The 18,924-nt window shown below is 38.0% G+C and overlaps 1 protein-coding gene across 20 annotated transcripts in view; it reads left to right on the top strand.

Moving 5' to 3' along the window:
* EPB41L2 (erythrocyte membrane protein band 4.1 like 2) overlaps positions 1 to 18,924 on the top strand; it is a 225,325-nt gene that overhangs the window by 97,874 nt on the left and 108,527 nt on the right. For all 20 annotated transcript variants that reach the window (XR_004029359.1, XR_004029358.1, XM_030809682.1 and 17 more), the window contains exons 2-3: positions 9,436 to 9,917; positions 10,593 to 10,805. Coding sequence is in view for 18 of the 20 variants with exons in the window: in XM_030809682.1 (XP_030665542.1) it covers positions 9,450 to 9,917; positions 10,593 to 10,805 (681 nt within the window). In the remaining 2 variants the exon portion in view is untranslated. The remainder of the gene's footprint in view (positions 1 to 9,435; positions 9,918 to 10,592; positions 10,806 to 18,924) is intronic.

The raw sequence follows: 18,924 nt of genomic DNA, 5'->3' as shown, positions 1-18,924 counted from the left end.
AGGGAAGCCACAAGATTGGACAATCCTGCATTACCACAAGCAGGATTACTACTTTAAAGTGTGGACACATTTGGAATTTTGAAAGCTATTGGCAAATTGACTTCCACTGGGCCCATACCAGTTTATTCTTCTGCTAGCAATTGTTTGAGAATGCCATCGTTCCCGTAGTCTTGCTCAATGAGTGCATGATTAAACTTTTGGATGTCTCCATTCTGAATTTTTAGTTTCATTTCTTTTACTAAGAGTGTGACAAGTACCTCTTCATATGTTTATGTGCCACTTGTGTTTCTTGCTTTTTTCTTTTTTTTTTGATAACTCTGTTTATCTATTGGTCACTTTCCCCACCATTGGACCTATTTAGATCGGCCTAGCCAAAAATTTAAAAATAAAATTTGTTTTTTATTTTTTTGATGTTGAGGCAACTTACACCCAGACTTGTTTTATTGGGCTTTTTTATTCAAGTTACTTGAATTCAAATAGAAACCAAATAAAATTGAGAAGGAGAATTAGTCCTCTCCAAAAATCATATAATGAATATTTTGTATGTTATGAGTGTTTAACCAGTATTTCCTATGAAGGACCATTCATTGTGTGATTTCCTGAAGAGATAACAAGAAAATCGTGGCTGCTTTTCAAACTAGTAGTAATTTTTAAATCTAAATTACCAAGATTTATGAATTGGTTACAAGTTGTTTGACTATGAATGCTTATCTTATTACCTATGTCGCCCACTATACTGAGAGCAGGATTCTTTCATCTGTATTACTGGTGCCTGGTGCATATGCTTTGAGAGTACTCAATAAACACTTGTCTTGAAAGAAGGGGATAAAATACTGACCCCACTCACATCCTGATGGCCACTGAAATTCATGAGGAGTGCTCCGTTAGAACATGCTGCTAATGATTATAAAGCTCCAAAAGGTAGTGGTAATTATCAATTTCACTTTTCAACAAATCATTAACTGTCGGGCATCATGCTAGGTGCAAGTTATACGGTAGTGAAGTTGTTTTGGGATTGAAGGCAGTGTTGTACAAGGTCTTCAGAGCTGGACGGCCTGGGTTTGAATTCTGGCACTTCTCTTTATTGGTTATATGGCTTTGACCAACCCATCTATCCTCTTTTTACCTTCTTCATCTGTAACATGAGAATAATTTCAGTTCCTTCCTAAAAGGGTTGAGAAGGTTCGAGTTGCTGTGTGCAATGTTTCTAGAGCAGTGTTTAACAAATAGCTGATATTATCATGATTATTTCTGTTGTGATTACTGTTATTACTACCATTACTTTTTTTTTTAGTAAACAAATATAGTTATTTTCTTGGCAGAATCTCTATGTGATGACAGTGGCTGATCATTTATTATGAATTTATTATGTGCCAGGCACTTTATGTATTATAGCATCTAAAGCTTAGAATCAACCAATGAGTACATTTTATATCCTTTTTGTTTTTGCTCATGAGGAAGCTGAAACTCAGCAAGGCTAAAATAACTTGTCTGTGGTTACATGGCTAATAAGCAGAGCTGAAATTCTAATCCTGTTTTATTTCACAGTCTTCATCTCCAAACCACCAGGCTATTTTATTCAGACATAGGTAACTTCTCACAGAAAGAATATAGCTTCAGGCTGGGCGCAGTAGTTCGTGCCTGTAATCCCAGCATTTTGGGAGGCTGAGGCGGGTGGATCACTTGAGGTCAGGAGTTTGAGACCAGCCAGGCCAACATGGTGAAACCCCATCTCTACTAAAAATACAAAAATTAGCCAGGCATGGTGGCATGCACCTGTAATCCCAGCTACTTGGGAGGCTGAGGCAGGAGAATCGCTTGAACCCGGCAGGCGGAGATTACAGTGAGCTGATATCATGCCATGGCACTTCAGCCCTAGGCGACAGAGGGAGACTCCGTCTGAAAAAAAAAAAAGGAAAAGAAAAGAAAGAATATAGCTTCATCTTTGATTATTACACAGAATTGGGTCTCTACCTGAGAGAAGGAATTAGAGCAGATGCAGTTCACCAAGATTTCTGACCATACAACTCATTGTGCATAATTGATTGATGAGAACTCAGCAGGGTTCTGGATGTCTCTAGATAATCTCTGCTAGTGTGTGTTATTGGATTGCCAGTATTACAAGGTTTATATGCATTATGGTTATGTGAATAAAGATATCCAATATTAGAGTCTTTCATGATTTATGTATGGCTTCTGGTTGTTTAGCTTTAACTTCAGGAAATTGTATCTATTTCCAAGATTGCCTTAGTTGCTGGTGGAGGATGCTTTACCTGGCACAGGTCTTTTTCTTGACTCCATCCTTAATGACAGCAGTAGGGACTTGCTTTCAACAAAGAAGATTATTATCTTGATTGTTATTGCAACTGGATGTTATTGAAAAGTATGCCTTAGTTTTCATATACCCCTGTCTCCAACATATGAAGAAAGGGACTCATATGTTGAATAAAGTAAGATTTTTTTTTGGTTTCATTCTTATTTAGAGTTGTTAGAATAAAGAATTAGTGACTTATCTCACTAATATTAACTCAAGTATTAGGTTTTTAAAAATTGAACATCATTTGGAAAAAAATGGAGTACTTTGACAACCATAGCTCTTAGTTATGAGGGTCATAAAATGCAGTGGGAATAATAATGACCCAAGATCTATATGTACTCTCAGTTTCTTAATGCTTATTTTCTAATGCTCTCCTCAGAATATGCAGAAGTCAACATCAAGATGTTTCTGACTACAGTAACTGAAATCCCTGGCTCATTGAGCCAGAGAGGAGTATGTGATTTCACAAACAGGAAGCTCCAGCACAGGACCGGGCCATGTGTGGCACCATCAGGGAGCTGGTCCTCTTCTCTGTGATTCTCTTGCCAGTGTCCGTTGTTGTGTGTCAGTATGTCATCAGGCTTTTTCTTCTCTGTGGATTCAAGATGACAATAGCATTTAACAGAGTTATGTATACAATGTTCAGAGACAGCAGAAGGGGCCTCCTCTTCCTGTGGCTCTTGTTAGAGGGAGAGATCCTTTTCCAGAAGCCCACCAGTGGACTTCGTGCATATTTTCTTGGCAAGGGGTGGGCGACTACCATGATTGCCCTAGACCAATAGGAGCTACCCTTGAGACCAATCTGGAGCTAGCCTCTGTTGAAACACATGTGGAAGGGGGGCAAGTGGAACAAAATTTAGGTTCTATTAAAAAGGAGAAAGAGTGGAAGAAATATATGCTCTGAATGTCACCTGATCCCATCTAGACTTGAACTAGCGAAGATTGTAGTTCATATGTTTTGTATGTGTGGGTTTAATTTAAACTGGATATTAGTTTACATCTTTATAGTAATAGCTCTGTCTATTAGGTCCCTTATCCCTCTAAAAATAAATAAACAAGTGATATAGTGGGTTATAAAGGTAACTAGGGTGAGCAGCATTGGATTACTTGTTCATCCTCCCATACAGATAATATGAACTAACAAATAGTCCCTTTGGAATGTATTTATACTTACTTGAATGTGAAGTATAGTATTTTCTGGACCATCTGACACTTAAGAAACATAAACCTGTGAGGGTAAGGACTTACTTGCACTCTGCTCTAAGTCTGCCTGTTTTTGTTGTTCCTTCTTCCTCTCCAGATATTTCTTTTTCCTTGTTCCCCTTACCCCTCCTTGCTCCTTCCCCTCTGCCCCTGCCTCTCCTGCCTCTTCCCCTTCTCCTTTTAAATGATGAATATATTTGAGAAGCATCACCTCTTTATTTCCCAATTAGTTAGGTGGCTGCTGAATCATTTCTATAATTGTTTTTTTTTTTCCTCACGTTTGATGGCATCAAATAGTGCATTATTGAAAGACCTTCTCTTTCAATAGCTATAGGCCCTTCAGGGAGGTGAACATACAAGCACGTGATTGTGGGTATCAGCAAGATGCTCTACATATCCTCTACCCACAAGCAGATGAAAACTAGTTTTGTCAGATGTAGAAAATGGCCAGAACTGTCTACACATTGCCAATATGTTTTAAGTTCAATGGTTATTTGTTGCAAAGTTTTGTTGTTTTCTCAAAGCTGAAATGAAAGCCTCCCGCCATCCTCTCGCTACCATTTTTAAAGCTTAGAAATACATACCTTCCCATTTTGTGAATCTTGGATCCTTAAAAAATGGGTTGAGCTCTCTTGGTAGAAATCAAAGACTCTCATATTGCTTGTGATCTCAGCAGAGAATGGGAGCTACTCAGCTGGCAGCAGCACCTACCCTGTTCCCTGCTCGGGGGTTTTATTAATAGTAAGGTCCCAGTTTCCTCAAGGTTTTAAGGAAACATCTGAACCCAAGAATTAGCATGAACCCCTTTCTTGAAGTTGTTTGTGTGTTTGTGAGGTTGTGTATCTGCTTTGCTTTGCTTGCTGTAGTATTCTGATTAAGGGCCAATGTTTTAAGTAGCATGATGTTATATGGTTGGCAGTTCAGCCTAGTGATAGAGATAGCACATTAGAATTTACCTCCCTTTTTAAACGTTGGAAAAAAAGAATGGGTTTACGTAACACAGCTCCTTACCTAACCAGTACTGATCCTCTATTGATGATGGTTTTCTGCTTCATTGCATGTTAAATGATGCATGCATTTTCTCATGAAGCTGTCACAATAACGAACACTTTTATCAACCCAGATGGAGCATGCCAACATGGTAATTGTGTCAAAACCACATGCTTGTCTAATGGGCGGGCTGTTCACAGCAGTGTTCTTTTTGGTTGATGATAAGTAGAAAGATCATTACTTAATGTATTATATAACTATACTAATGATGGATTTGGGGTAATTATAATTAAATATTAGTCAATGAGCATTGCCAGAGTTTGGGAAACATTAGTTCCAATTTTGGCTTGCCCATCTGACTTTACCATCTCAGGCAAATCTCCTGGTCTTTCTGATCCTCAGTTTGGTTGTTAATAAAATAAAGTGAGGATATTAGACTAGATGATTGAACAATACTCATTTAGTAATTACTTATTAGGTACCTATTATGTGCCAGTCTAGATGCTGGGAACATAGCAGTATATAAAAGAAAGACCCCAGCCCTCATGGAGCTTTCATTTTAGTGGAAATGTCAGCATTCCACTGCAAGAGTTCTCATTTTCATGGGTGATAGAGTTTAAAGGCTTATCCACAGCTGAAAGAAACCCAGGGTTATAGGCATGATAATTAGGGTGAGTGGCTATACTGTAATCATGTTTTCTTGATGGTGGTAATTTGTTCAAGAAGCCATTTTATCAACAGAGAAGGTAGTGGTTTGTTTTGAGTTCTGTTGAACTCTTGAAACTGTTTCAAGAATATGTTGAGTAATGATCCAATTAGTCTTTTCCATTGTTTTCTGTCTTGTAACTTCCATTTGGATGGGTGACACTGATCATCACTTTTGAGGCTCTTAACCCTTATAGGTGTTGCGAATACAGTGGTGATCGAGGATGACTTCGTGAGGCTTAACCATGTGGTTTTGTCGGTGCTCTTCATGTCTGTATTTGTACTTTGTCTTCAGTTTCTGTCAGCCAGCTCAGTTATGATTACATGGTCAAGCAATAACGTTCAAATGGGATTTTCTTTGTTATTTAAATTCGTCTATAAATTTCTTACTTTTAAGAGAATATTCTGAATAAATCTGAGAATACATTTATGTTATTTCATAGTCATTTTCACTAACTGGCAGGAACCTTCTTTGAGTACTAGGCCAAGGACTCTGTGGTTGAGTAGGTCATTCATGCATAATGGAGCTGTGATTGCATTATGAAGTGTGTGTGAGGGAAGGTGTACACAGCTGTGTGGTTCTCCATTAGTGGCCTTGGATAAGTGACTTCTGTTTATTATTTGTAAAATAGGGATAATACATACTTTGTAGAATATTTTGAGAAACAGATTATGGGCACTGTGTCAGACAGTAAACAGTGAGTGGAAACCCTTATGATTAAAATATAAACAACTATTAATGCTTTTAACATAATAGTGGAAACTCAAGTTTTATATTTCACTGCTTCTAAAATATTTTGGCCAGAAATCAGCCTTAGTTGATTGGTTCCCAGACTATTTCTCACAGCCAAAGTAATTAGAGAGCTGCCAATTTATCTTGGTTAGCTTAGACAAGTATGGGGGCATTTTGGTTTTAATTTTACCAGGACATTTATTCAGCTCTCAGAATGTAATTAGAGAGCATGTACTAGAAATACACTTTGGTTATTTCATGATTAAAGTAAATAATATTGTCCACTTAAATGGTACATGGGAAATGGTACGTTAAAGAAGGAAAAAGAGTTTTCTGTGCAATATGGAGCCAGTTTACCTGTCCTCGGGTCTTCGAAGACATACTTTTGAATTTCAAATCCCTGAGAATGAGAAGCAGCATAGAATATGTGGGTATGATAGTTAACTATTCCCTCTTACATAGCATTGCTGTCAAGGATATTACTGTCTCCTGATCTCCCTGCCTCACTGTGTATTTCTGCTGGCCCTCATGCCTTTTCTTCTGCCTGATCTTATATGTTGATGGTGATAAGAGCTCCTTTAAGGATACTCTCAGTTTAAGCTACCCTTTTTCTCTAGGTGATGTATCCCCTGCTATCCCCATGTGATGATAACTTCCAAACCCTATCTCTAGTGTGTATCTAGTCTCCAATCAAAACCTGTGTGTCTTGGGGTCATCTAGACATCTCCACAACTTGTCAATCACAATGAATTCAAAATTGAATTATATGTGTCAGCCAGACCCACTTTTACAGGTGTTCCCCATTTCCATGAATGGTTCTGCCATCACCCTAGTCTTCCTTGACCTGGGCCTTTTCCTTAGCTCTTCCCTCTCTTTGACTTTCTATATTCAGCCTGGATATCAAGTCATATCCACTCTACCTTATCATTAGATTAATTTCTTGTCCTTTACCTTAATGTTTCTGCTGTAGTATAGACCATCGTCTTCTCAGGTCTGGATCAACCAGAGATCAGTTCAACCCAATCTCCTGGATGTCGTTCTGCTTCAGTCTTTTCTTTCATCCTGTGCTTTACAGCCAGGTTGGGCTAAGTGAAATGAGAATCTTATTACATTTCTCCTCTACTTCAAGTACTTATGTAACTTCTCATTGCTTTTCAAATAACCCCCACATTGCCTTTAAAATAACACAGAATCTTTTATGTTTTCGCTTCTGCCTTCCTTTCTTACTTCATTATTACCAGTTCAGCTTCTGCCTGTCCTATCTTCACTCATAAGCCCCCACTTCACTTGTACAGTGGATTATTGTTCTGTGCCTGTGGTTTCCTTTTTTATGAGGAATGTTCTCATGTTTCCACACAACTCCCTATGCCTGACACATACCTTCCATTCTGGCTATTTTGTCTGAATAATGAGTACCCATTTAAAAAAATAAACTCAAATGTCAACTTCTGCAGAAACGCCTGCCTGGTGACCCTCTTCTTCTCCTAACCTGGCTTAAGTCCTTTGCTTTTTTGTTGTTGTTGTTTTGAGACAGGGTCTTGTTCTGTTGCCTAGGCTGGAGTGCAGTGACGCAGTGTCAGCTCACTGCAACCTCTGCCTCCTGGGTTCAAGCTATTCTCCGGCCTCAGCCTCCCGAGTAGCTGGGATTACAGAGACGTGCCACCACACTCAGCTAATTTTTGTATTTTTAGTAGAGATGGGGTTTTGCCATGTTAGCCAGGATGGTCTTGAACTCCTGACCTCAAGTGGTCCACCCTCCTCGGCCTCCCAAAGTGCTGGGATTACAGGCATGAGCCACTGCACCTGGCCTAGTCCTGTGTTTTTTTGTGCAACATGCTATTGACTTAATGTATGCTTATTTGTAGCCCTCACTCCCTTAGCTCCTCAAAGGTTGTCTTTATTCATGTGCCCATGACTTACCACATCGTAGAAGCCATTATATAGGCGAATTGACATGACTGTTTTTGTGGTTGCATATTAGATGTGAAAAACATTTTTAAGTTATTTTTATTGGGAAAATTTACATATCACAAAATTCACCCTTTTAAAGTATACAGTCCATTGCTCTTGGATATATTCGTAAGGTTGCCAGGGGGTGGTGGGGAATGCAGAGTGACTACTAATGCGCACAGGATTTCTTTTTGGAGTGATGAAAATGCTCTAGAATTAGTGGTGATGGTTGCACCACCTTGTGAGTATACTCAAAATCACTAACTGTATACTTTAAGAGGGTGAAATTTATGGTACGTGAATTGTATCTTAATAAAGCTTTAAAACAAGTGTACTTTTTTTTTTTTTTTTTTTTTTTTTACGTATTCAAGTTTGTACCACTTAAAAAGTTAACACAATTTTTTTTTTAAGAGGTGGAGTCTCACTCTGTTTCTCAGGCTGGCCTCAGACTCCTGGGCTCAAGCATGTTTCTTGTCTCAGATTCCCAAGTAGCTGTCACTACAGGAATACACCATGTGTCTGTCTCTAAGTTTTTACCACCTTTGAAGATAGCTGGGACACTACTCATTGTCCAGGGTGCCAGGACTCTGGCACTTATTATTGGCAAGGGAGGGGAGAGTGAATGTGATCAGCTATCTCTGCAGGCCCTGCCTGTTGTTCTTTATGTCAGCGTGTTGTAACACTTTAAAAGTCCCTCTTTGCTTATGTAAAATTTAGTTATTTTCAGAATTTATTTAAATTTTGTTCTGATTAGTTATGATAAGAGCAATCATCGGATGCATTTTTTCCACCTCATAATGTCTTCATTTGGTTTGGATTATGGCCCTTAAATATTTTTCTTATATATACAAAGAAAAGTGTGATTATGGTTGGGTGGGATGGAGGTTCGCAGTTTTGATTAGAATTTGAGTACCTTTTCCAGAAGATTAACTTTTGCATTGGAACAGTGATGGTGAATTACGGGATTTAATATTGGAACACAGAATAATACATTTTTATTATTTTACCTTCTTGCTGTTACACAACATACACTTAAAACTGTTTTTTCTAATACCTAGCATTTTGATAGATTTTGGGTTTAATGTATGAAATTGTAGTGAAATGTGTCTCATTGCTTTCTAGCACTGTTGATAACATCTTCATGTTACAGAATAAAGAATACCAAGTACAGATAAAAGTAATTTTTCTTAAAAAACTTGGATTTTAGAAATCAATTATTGTTTATAACAAGTTGAAACCAAATAAAAATAATCCCTGTTTCTTGAGTTCTTGATGATTTTAAGTTCTAGCTATATAGAATTCAGAACACACAGAGTTCTATTGTGATGCTAGTTTTGAGTCTGTGATGCTGACAGAGAATTCTAAAAGAGCAACAGTCTCCATTTTGTCTTGTGCTTTTGAATCTTCTTTCTTGATGTGCTTTCTCCCTGTCATCTGTTACTCTCCCTCCCATCTTTCGTTATCATGCCCCTTGCAACCAAACTAAATTTGAGAGAACTTATAAAATGACATTTTGTGATTTTTGTTTTGATTACAGCATAAGCTGTGGCCATGACTACTGAAGTAGGCTCTGCATCTGAAGTGAAGAAGGACTCTAGCCAGTTAGGAACAGATGCAACCAAGGAAAAACCTAAAGAAGTAGCAGAAAATCAGCAGAATCAGTCTTCTGATCCAGAGGAGGAAAAAGGTTCCCAGCCATCTCCTGCAGCTGGAAGCCAAAGTAGTCTACGCCGCCGGAAGAGAGAGAAGGAAACATCTGAGAGCAGGGGTATTTCTCGGTTCATACCGCCGTGGCTTAAGAAGCAAAAGTCATATACCTTAGTAGTGGCCAAAGATGGAGGAGATAAAAAAGAGCCCACCCAAGCTGTTGTTGAAGAACAGGTCTTAGATAAAGAGGAACCCCTTCCGGAAGAACAGAGACAGGCTAAGGGTGATGCTGAAGAAATGGCTCAGAAGAAACAAGAGATTAAAGTTGAAGTCAAGGAAGAAAAACCCTCAGTGAGCAAAGTGGAGACGCAGGTATGTTTGGGAATAATTGCCTGGAAATGAAAACCTGATAGCGTAACAACATAATAAAAAGGGTTTGTTTGTTTTGGATCATTTCCAGATTTCTTGTACTGAGATACTGCTTTGGCTTAATGTATACGGAATGGGTCTTAGATTGGTCTACCATAGCCTTTCTCTGTTACTCTTTGAAAAAAAGTCCACTATATATGCAAATTACTAAAAAATTCATGTCTGTAACCTGTTTAGGTGGGGTAGGTACTCTGAGCCCTGCCAACTCTTTTTTAAACAGAATGCTCTTTTATGCCTCTTTAAGTTTTCACTGGACAGGAAGTAGTAGATTTGTGTGTGTGCATTTTAGTTGCCTAACAAAGCCTAGGTTTTGCCATGGTATAAGATTTTAATTGGAAATGTTATTATTTGAGATGATACTTAAATTGTAGTTGCTGGGATGTAGTTTCTTTGATTCATTTAATGCCAAATAACCAACCTGGCAAAATGAGAATTTTGGCCATGAAAAGAGGATGAGGGGAAATATCCTTTCTATTGGAATTTTCAAGTCTTTAAAAATCTGAAAGTTACAGTGTTTAAAGTAACGATCCTAATTCTTATGAAAGATTTTCCTTTTAGTATGTTGTCATCTGCAAGTTGGTTGACTATGGTATGAATTTAATTTTTCTTCCTCAACAGCCTACTGAATTAGTAAGTAAGGAGAGAGAAGAGAAGGTAAAAGAAACACCGGAAGACAAATTAGAAGGAGGAGCAGCAAAAAGGGAGACCAAGGAAGTGCAGACCAATGAGCTGAAAGCAGAGAAGGCATCTCAAAAAGTCGCCAAGAAGACCAAAACTGTCCAGTGTAAAGTGACCCTCTTAGATGGCACCGAATACAGCTGTGACCTGGAGGTGAGATAGGGAGCTGAGTGAGAGCTCGCTTGATATGTGGATTGTGGCATGGCATGATGAATAGATTTTTGTGTTTTACTAAGTTCCTATAAGCCAGTTTATTACAGTTTTGCACTAAAAAAAATACATTGAAGTGGGTCATCATTTCTGTCACAAATAATATTTCATGACCTTAGGATAAGCAGGGATGCTATTCTCCCAGTCTGCACTAGTCATGTTTACTGGTTGGTGTGTATTCTGAATGGGTGTTAAATATTTGGAATATTGCTTTTGGCTAGAAAATGTTTTTCTTGAGGAAAAATGATAGCACTAGGCTGACATTTCAGAATGAAGAAGTTTCAGCAGTAAACTTAGCCCCAAGCGTTTTATCCTGAGACAGATACTGGCTTAACATCTAATTTATTTAGTTTCATTTAATTAAAAAACATCTATGATTTGCAAAACATACAGTTCATTAGCGCTGGTGCTGACAGAAGTCAGTTTAATCTTTTAACGCATCTAGTACCTTATAATTTTATGTCAATCAGAAGAGTTTGTTGCTTTCCACAAATTATTTACGTAACATATACTAATAGCTAATGTTTACTGAAGAACTGTGTGAAGTACTTTGAATGGATTATCTTGTTTAATGGATTATCTTGTTTTATTGATTAAGAATCAATAAAGGTAGATATTATCATTGCTATTTTCAGTGTTACATGTTAAATGGGGAACTTAAGGCTTAGAGAAGTTCAATTCCTTGCCCAAAGTTTTAGGGCCCGGTGTGGTGGCTCAAGCCTGTAATGCCAGCACTTTGGGAGGCCGAGGCGGGTGAATCACGAGGTCAGGAGATCCAGACCATCCTGGCTAACACGGTGAAACCCCCTCTCTACTAAAAATACAAAAATATTAGCCAGGCGTGGTGGCACATGCCTGTATTCCCAGGAGGCTGAGGCAGGAGAATGGCGTGAACCCGGGAGGCGGAGCTTGTGGTGAGTTGAGATTGCGCCACTGCAATGCAGCCTGGGCGACACAGCGAGACTCCGTCTAAAAAAAAAAAAAAAAAATAAAGAAAAATAAAAGGAGTAGCAAAAGAGGATTAAAAATCCTTGTCTTAGTTTTTGTTGTTGTGACAAAACACCTTCAACTGGGTAATTTAAAAACAACATGAAGTTATTGCCCACAGCTCTGGAGGCTAGGAAGTCCCAGATCAAGGCACCAGAAAATTTGGTGTCTGGTAAGGGGCTTGATCTCTGCTTCCAGGATGGCCCCTCCTTTCTGGATCTTCACATGGTGGAAAGGGCAAGTGCTGTGTCCTCACCTGATGGAAGGACAAGGCAGCTCCCTTCATCCTCAGTTACAAGGGCACTAATCCCGTTCATGAAGGCAGAGTGATTAAGTCATTTCCTAAAGACATCACCTCTTTTTTTTTTTTTTTTTTTTTTTTTTAATACTTTAAGTTCTAGGGTACATGTGCACAACGTGCAGGTTTGTAACATATGTATACATGCGCCATGTTGGTGTGCTGCACCCATTAACACGTCATTTAAGTATATCTCCTAATGCTATCCCTCCCCACTCCGCCCACCCCATGACAGGCCCCAGTGTGTGATGTTCCCCTTCCTGTGTCCAAGTGTTCTCATTGTTCAGTTCCCACCTATGAGTGAGAACACGTAAGACACCACCTCTTAATGCCACCACCACAGGAATTAGGTTTCAGCATTAATTTTGGAGGGATGCATTGAGACCATGGCAGTCCTTAAAGCTTGCTTTTCTTCTTCTGCTCTTTTTAACACGTTCTTTTGCCCTTTCCTGAGACTCCCTTTCTATCCCAGGGAGAGAGGAGAGGTCTTAGGGATAGGAGTGAGAGACCATAAAGAAAGGGACAGAATGGTTTTCTGAACTTGACTCAATTACATTATATTTGATTGCATGTCCCTTGTCTTTCCTACCTATCCTAGAAATTAGGGGATGTAGATTTTTGAGAACCAACTTGATGTTATGTGACCTTGAGTCATTTACTCAACCTCTGTAGACCTCAGTTTCTTCATCTATAGAATATAGAGTTACTTAGATCATCTAGAATGCCCTTTTATTTCTGAAGATCTTTATATCACTAAACCACAAGACTGACCAACGTACTTTATGGTTTAAATCTTTGTTCTCTAGCTCTTTAAAAAAAATCATTAAATATTTTAAAAATATAAAAATATAAAAATAATAGAGGAGACGGTTGTGTATCCAGCACAAAAATTTCTATCAGTTGTTACCATTTTGCCATGTGTTTTAGATTTTTTTTTTTTTTTTTGAGATGGAGTCTCGCTCTGTCACCCAGGCTGGAGTGCAGTGGCGTGATCTCGGCTCACTGCAACCTCCGACTTTCTGGTTCAAGCGATTCTTCTGCCTCAGCCTCCTGTGTAGCTAGGATTACAGGCATGAGCCACCACACCCAGCCAATTTTTGTATTTTTAGTAGAGATGGGGTTCCACCATGTTGGCCAGGATGGTCTCAATCTCCTGACCTCGTGATCTGCCCACCTTGGCCTCCCAAGTGCTGGGATTACAGTGTTGTAGATCTTTAACAAAATAGAACATTTAAGACATTGCCAAAGTCTCATTCTCATCTTTTCCTTCTTGTCCTGCATGTATCTTTTTGTGATATATAAATCTATTCCTTTAGACTGTTGTATAGTATTTCTTTGACTAAACTAGTTTATTCCCCTCCTGAGTCACAATTTCTTTGTATACTATAAGAAATAGTTCTTTAGTGAACATTTTAAGACGTGTTTCCTTGTGTAAGAGTTTCTTCAGGGTAGATACCTAGTGGTGGAATTGCTAGATTGATGGAATCCAGTTTTACTTCTTCAGTTTCCCCAGATATTGCCAAAGTAATAAATGAAATTGATAAAATTTACCATTTACATTTCAACCAGCAACCATTAAGTTTGATTTTGCCACATTGTCATCAGTGATTCTTGTTACCAGACTTATTAATTTGGACCAATCAAATGTATGTGAAATAGCTTCTCAGTATTTTAACTTGCGTTTGTTTGATCACTGTCAGCTTTCACTAGGTTATGTTGCAGTAGCCAAAAAATCTCCAAATCTTCATGACTTTTAATAAAAATGGTTTATTTCTTGCTCATGTTACATGTGCTTGCTGGGTTTGTTATGGCTCTTTTCCACATCATCGGTTATTTCTGATCAAGATGGAAAGAATAGCCTTTACCTGGGATATGCTGGTTTCATGATAAAGGGAAAAGAACACATGGTAGAACCATACTACAGTTCTTGAATCTTCTACTTGGAAGTAGTATATATTACTTTAACTCACATTTCGTTGGCCGATTAAGTCTTATGGCCAAGGCTGATAACAATATAGTGGGCAAGTATGATCCTCTCATGGGAAGAATACTCAAAACCATGAAAACAGTACTACAGCTTATATTAGGCTGGTGCAAAAGTAACTGCAGTTTTTGCCATTAAAATTAATGAGGCTGGCCGGTCACAGTGGGTCATGCCTGTAATCCTAGCACTTTGGGAGGCTGAGGCAGGCGGACCTGAGGTCAGGGGTTCAAGACCAACCTGACCAACATGGTGAAACTCCATCTTTACCAAAAATACAAAAATTAGCCGGGCATGGTGGTGGATGCCTATAATCCCAGCTACTGGGGAGGCTGAGGCAGGAGAATCACTTGAATCCATGGGGCAGAGGTTGCAGTGAGCCAAGGTCGCGCCACTACACTTCAGCCTGGGCGATAGAGTGAGACTGTTGTCTCAAAAAAAAAAGTAATGAGGCTGAGCATCTCTTTTTCTTCTTCTTCTTCTTCTTCTTCTTCTTCTTCTTCTTCTTCTTCTTTTTTTTTTTTTTTTTTTTTTTTTTTTTTTTTTTTTTTTTTTTTTTTTTTTTTTTTTTTTTTTTTTCTTCTTCTTCTTCTTTCTTCTTTCTTCTTTCTTCTTTCTTCTTTCTTCTTTCTTTTCTTCTTCTTTCTTCTTTGAGATGGTTGCTCTGTCACCTAGGCTGGAGTGCAGCGGCGTGATCTCGGCTCACTGCAACCTCCACCTCCTGGGTTCAAGCAATTTTCCTGCCTCAGCCTCCCAAGTAGCTGGGATTACAGATGCATGCCACCATGCCTGGCTAATTTTTGTATTTTTGGTAGAGACGGGGTTTCATCATGTTGGCCAGGCTGGTCTCAAACTCCTCACCATCTTTTTATGTTTTATTTAGGTTTATATGATCACTCTGAAATTTTTAAAAATAAATATTATTTCTCAGATTAAGGACTTTCTCCTCTAGTTTCTAGACTTACTCATGAGTAGGTGGTGAATTTTATCAAATGTATTTTTTGCATCAACTAAGAGGATCATGTATTTTTCTAACCTGCTAATGTTGTAATCTAAATTATTTTCTACTGTTAAACCATCTGAATTTCTAATGTAAACTTGGTAGTGATGATTCTGCATTCATTTTGTATTATTTTTATTTAGGACTTTTGCTTATATTGCCTTTAATTTTCTTTTATCAAATTGTCTTCATCAGATTTTGTTATCTGGGTTGTATTCTATCCTCATAAAGTTGCTTCCCTTTTATTACCTGGAAAAGCCTTGGATAAATTTACTGATGGTCTATTTTTGGTGATCTGGTAGAACTTGACTGTAAAACTCTTGGATGGTAGCCTTTTTGGGACAAGACTGGAAGTGGAAGGTAGTTTTTGTTGTTTTTTTAAATCATTGATTCAAATTTTTTTTTCCCGAGTTAGTTACAGCAATTAATATTTTTGGTAGAGATTGTCCATTTCATCTAATTTGAAAAATTTATTGGCATGAAGGTTTTCATAATATTCTTGTTTTGTGCATTTGATTTTTATTTCTTATTTCTAGTGTTGTTTGCCTTTTTAAAATTATTCTTACTATAGATTTACCATTATAGATTTTTTCCCAAAGGAAACAACTTGGTTTTATCATTTCTATTGTATCTACTCTATTTTATAACACTTCATCTTGTTTTGCTCTTTTTCTTTGGAATAACTGTTCTTTTTCTAATTTCTTAACACTTAAAACATTGTTTTCATGGCTCTAATTTTCCCTTGAAGTACCTCTGATTGACTGTACAAATTTGAAATACAGTTGACCCTTGAACAAGGAGGGAGTTGGGGGTACCAGCCTTCTGCACAGTTGAAATTTTGCATATAACTCTTGACTGCCCCCACATGTAACTACTAATAATCAATCTCCTGTTGCCTGGAACCTTTCCAATAATGTAAACAGTCAACACAATTTTGTGTGTTGTATTATATACTGTATTCTTACAATAAGGTAGAGAAAAGATGTTCTTAAAAAATAAGGAGAGAAAATATATTTACTGTTCATTAAGTGGAAGTGGATTATCATTAAGGTCTCCATTCTAATTGTCTTCATATTGCCTGAGGAAGAGGAGGAGGAAGAGGAGGGATTGGTCTTGCTGTCTGTTTCTTGGTGGAAGAAAATCTAGGTGTAAGTGGATCCATGCAGTTCAGAGCTGTGTTGTTCAAGAGTCAACTATATAGTGCTTTCATTACCATTCGGTTTTAATTTTCTCATCCTATCCCATTTGGGCTTTCCCCTCCCTTCCCCTCCCCTCCCTTCCCCTCCCCTCCCTTCCCCTCCCCTCCATTCCCCTCCCCTCCCTCCCCTCCATTTCCCTCCCCTCCCCTCCCCTTCCCTCCCCTCCCTTCCCTCCCTCCCCTCCCCTTCCCTTCCCTGTCCCTTTTCTTCTTTTTTCTTTCTTCTTTTTTCTTTTCTTTTTTCGACAGGGTCTCTCTCTGTTACCCAGACTGGAGTGCAGTGGCAGTCCTTCTTCTTGCCTCAACCTCCAGAATATATGGGGTTACAGATACATGCCACCATGCCCAGCTTATCTTTAAATTCCTTTTGTAGAGATGAAGTCTTGCTTTGTTGCCCAGGTAGGTCTCAATTACTGGGCTCAAGTGATTCTCCCTCCTTGGCCTCCCAAGGTGCTGGGATTACAGGCATGAGCCACTGTGTCTGGCCCCATTATGTATCATTTTTGACCACTGGATTTTTTATAGGTGTGATTTAAAATTTCCAAAATGTGTGTGCATTTGTGTTTATGCATGTTTTGTGGGAAGAGAGAATTTTTTTGTTTGTTCATATTTCCAGTTTTATGTTACATAGTGGTCAGAATGTGGTCTAAATAATAGAGATTCTTGAATTTATTAAGACTGAAATACATAGTCAATTTTTATAAGGGTTCTTTCTGAATTTGGAAAGCATGATCTTGTTGTTGATACCGGTTTCTAGGTCTGTCCTCTTGGTCCGACAATTATGTGGGTCATGTTATCTATCTCTATAAATTGTTTAACTGCTTAGTTTATCAGTTAATGAGAGGTGTGTTCAAACCTTTCCTTGTAATTGTTGATTTGATAATTTCTCTTGGTATTCCTGTAAGTTTATGCTTTATAAAATTTGAGGCTAGATTGTTAGATGCACACATGTGCAGAATTATATATTCATGGATAGCCTTTTCTTTTTTTACCATCATATAATACCTTGAAATTTATTTTATTTGATACTTATGTTATTGTACTAGCTTTATTTTAGTTAGAATTTCTCAGGACTCTCTTCTGCCTTTTATCTTCTGACTTTTTTGTGTGTGTTTAAACATTGTATCCTTATGTCTTTGAGATGACTTTTTAATCACATTTGAGAATTCTGTCTTTTAACGGTAAATTTAGACCATTTATTTTTAGTACTACTGAGATTAGTGACTCTGTTTTGCCATCTAATTTTGGATTGTCTATTTTTCTTTGTTTACTTGAATTTTCTTTTTTCCCTTTTACTGCTGCTGTTTTAGAAATTAAGTATATTACAGACACACTTGAGTTAATAAAGTCTAATGCTAATCACTATGCCTACTCCCCTCTTTCCCCATCTTATTTAATATGCATTTCTTAGATCTCGGATCTCGTTTTGGAATGACACAAAAACAACAATTTCTTATCTATGTAACTAGTCCTTCTGTGATCTACTACCTGTAGGGAATCAACTTACTGTGTTGCCTGAAACAGAGTTGAGATAGTATCTAAAGCGAAAAGCAGCAGTTTAGTCTTCTAATTCACCAAGATTTAAATTGATTGGGAAAGCATAGGAGTCTTCATTTTTATGACTGTATTAATTTATAGTTAGAGTATCTTTTCATTTAATAGATGATTACTTAATATTGCCATTATAAGAATGAACTTCGGAGGACATGTTGAAATAAGCTTAAAAGCAGCATTTGTGTTGAGTAATTAATCCTTTCTTTTTCTTTTGAGTTCATAGCAAAATGGAGTTTGAATAGATTTTAGTGATGGTATCCCACAGCAGATCTTATGTACCAGCAGTTCACTTGAATTCTAAGCTCTGACTTTACATCTCAACATAGGCCATAATTCATCAATATCCTAATAGCTATTATAACAATGCAGAAGTTATAAATTATATTCCCCATTTTAATGAATTTTCCTTTTATACAAGTTTTCCTCTTATTTTGGTTTTCCCGTTGCTTGCTTAGTATCATTAGTTTGGGTCTGTTACTCATCAGACCTGCTCTTGTTTCCTCCTCAGGAGTGGAGCCCAATGTACAGCCATCACAGGGTTGAGCAGCCTCATGTTTCCCAGTTCCAGTGTTGACCTTAGGCAGATTGGATGATATGCTGATGCTGCTTATCGGTGGTTCTGTGTCTCTACACCGGAAATCACCGTCTGAGGACTATTTGGGGAAGTAGTTGTGGGAAACTGTAGCTATTAATGAACTTTTGAGCACTCAAGGAAGGAGAATAGAATATGGGAAAGAAATACTTGTATTTAGTTTGAGAGAATAGATTTGTTTCCATCTGTTTACTCTTAGCAAATATTGTATTTCTTTATGGCTCTTCAGAGGACTGTAGTTATTGTTTGTTCTTTTTCTTTCTGTATGTACATGTGTCTAATTTTCAATTAAACCTTGATATAACATGCCCACTGAAGAACACCTAATTGTCTTCAGTTAGGGTGCTTACAACAATGGAGAGAAGCCACTCAAAGCATGGGCTGTGCAGGAAGTCATGAAGTGATAGCTTGGCTGACAGGGATCTTATAGAGAGTATGGTGAAGTTCTAAAA

The sequence above is a fragment of the Nomascus leucogenys genome, chromosome 3 (assembly GCF_006542625.1).
Source record: "Nomascus leucogenys isolate Asia chromosome 3, Asia_NLE_v1, whole genome shotgun sequence".
NCBI lineage: Eukaryota > Metazoa > Chordata > Mammalia > Primates > Hylobatidae > Nomascus > Nomascus leucogenys.
This window is presented reverse-complemented; position numbering and strand designations above follow the sequence as displayed.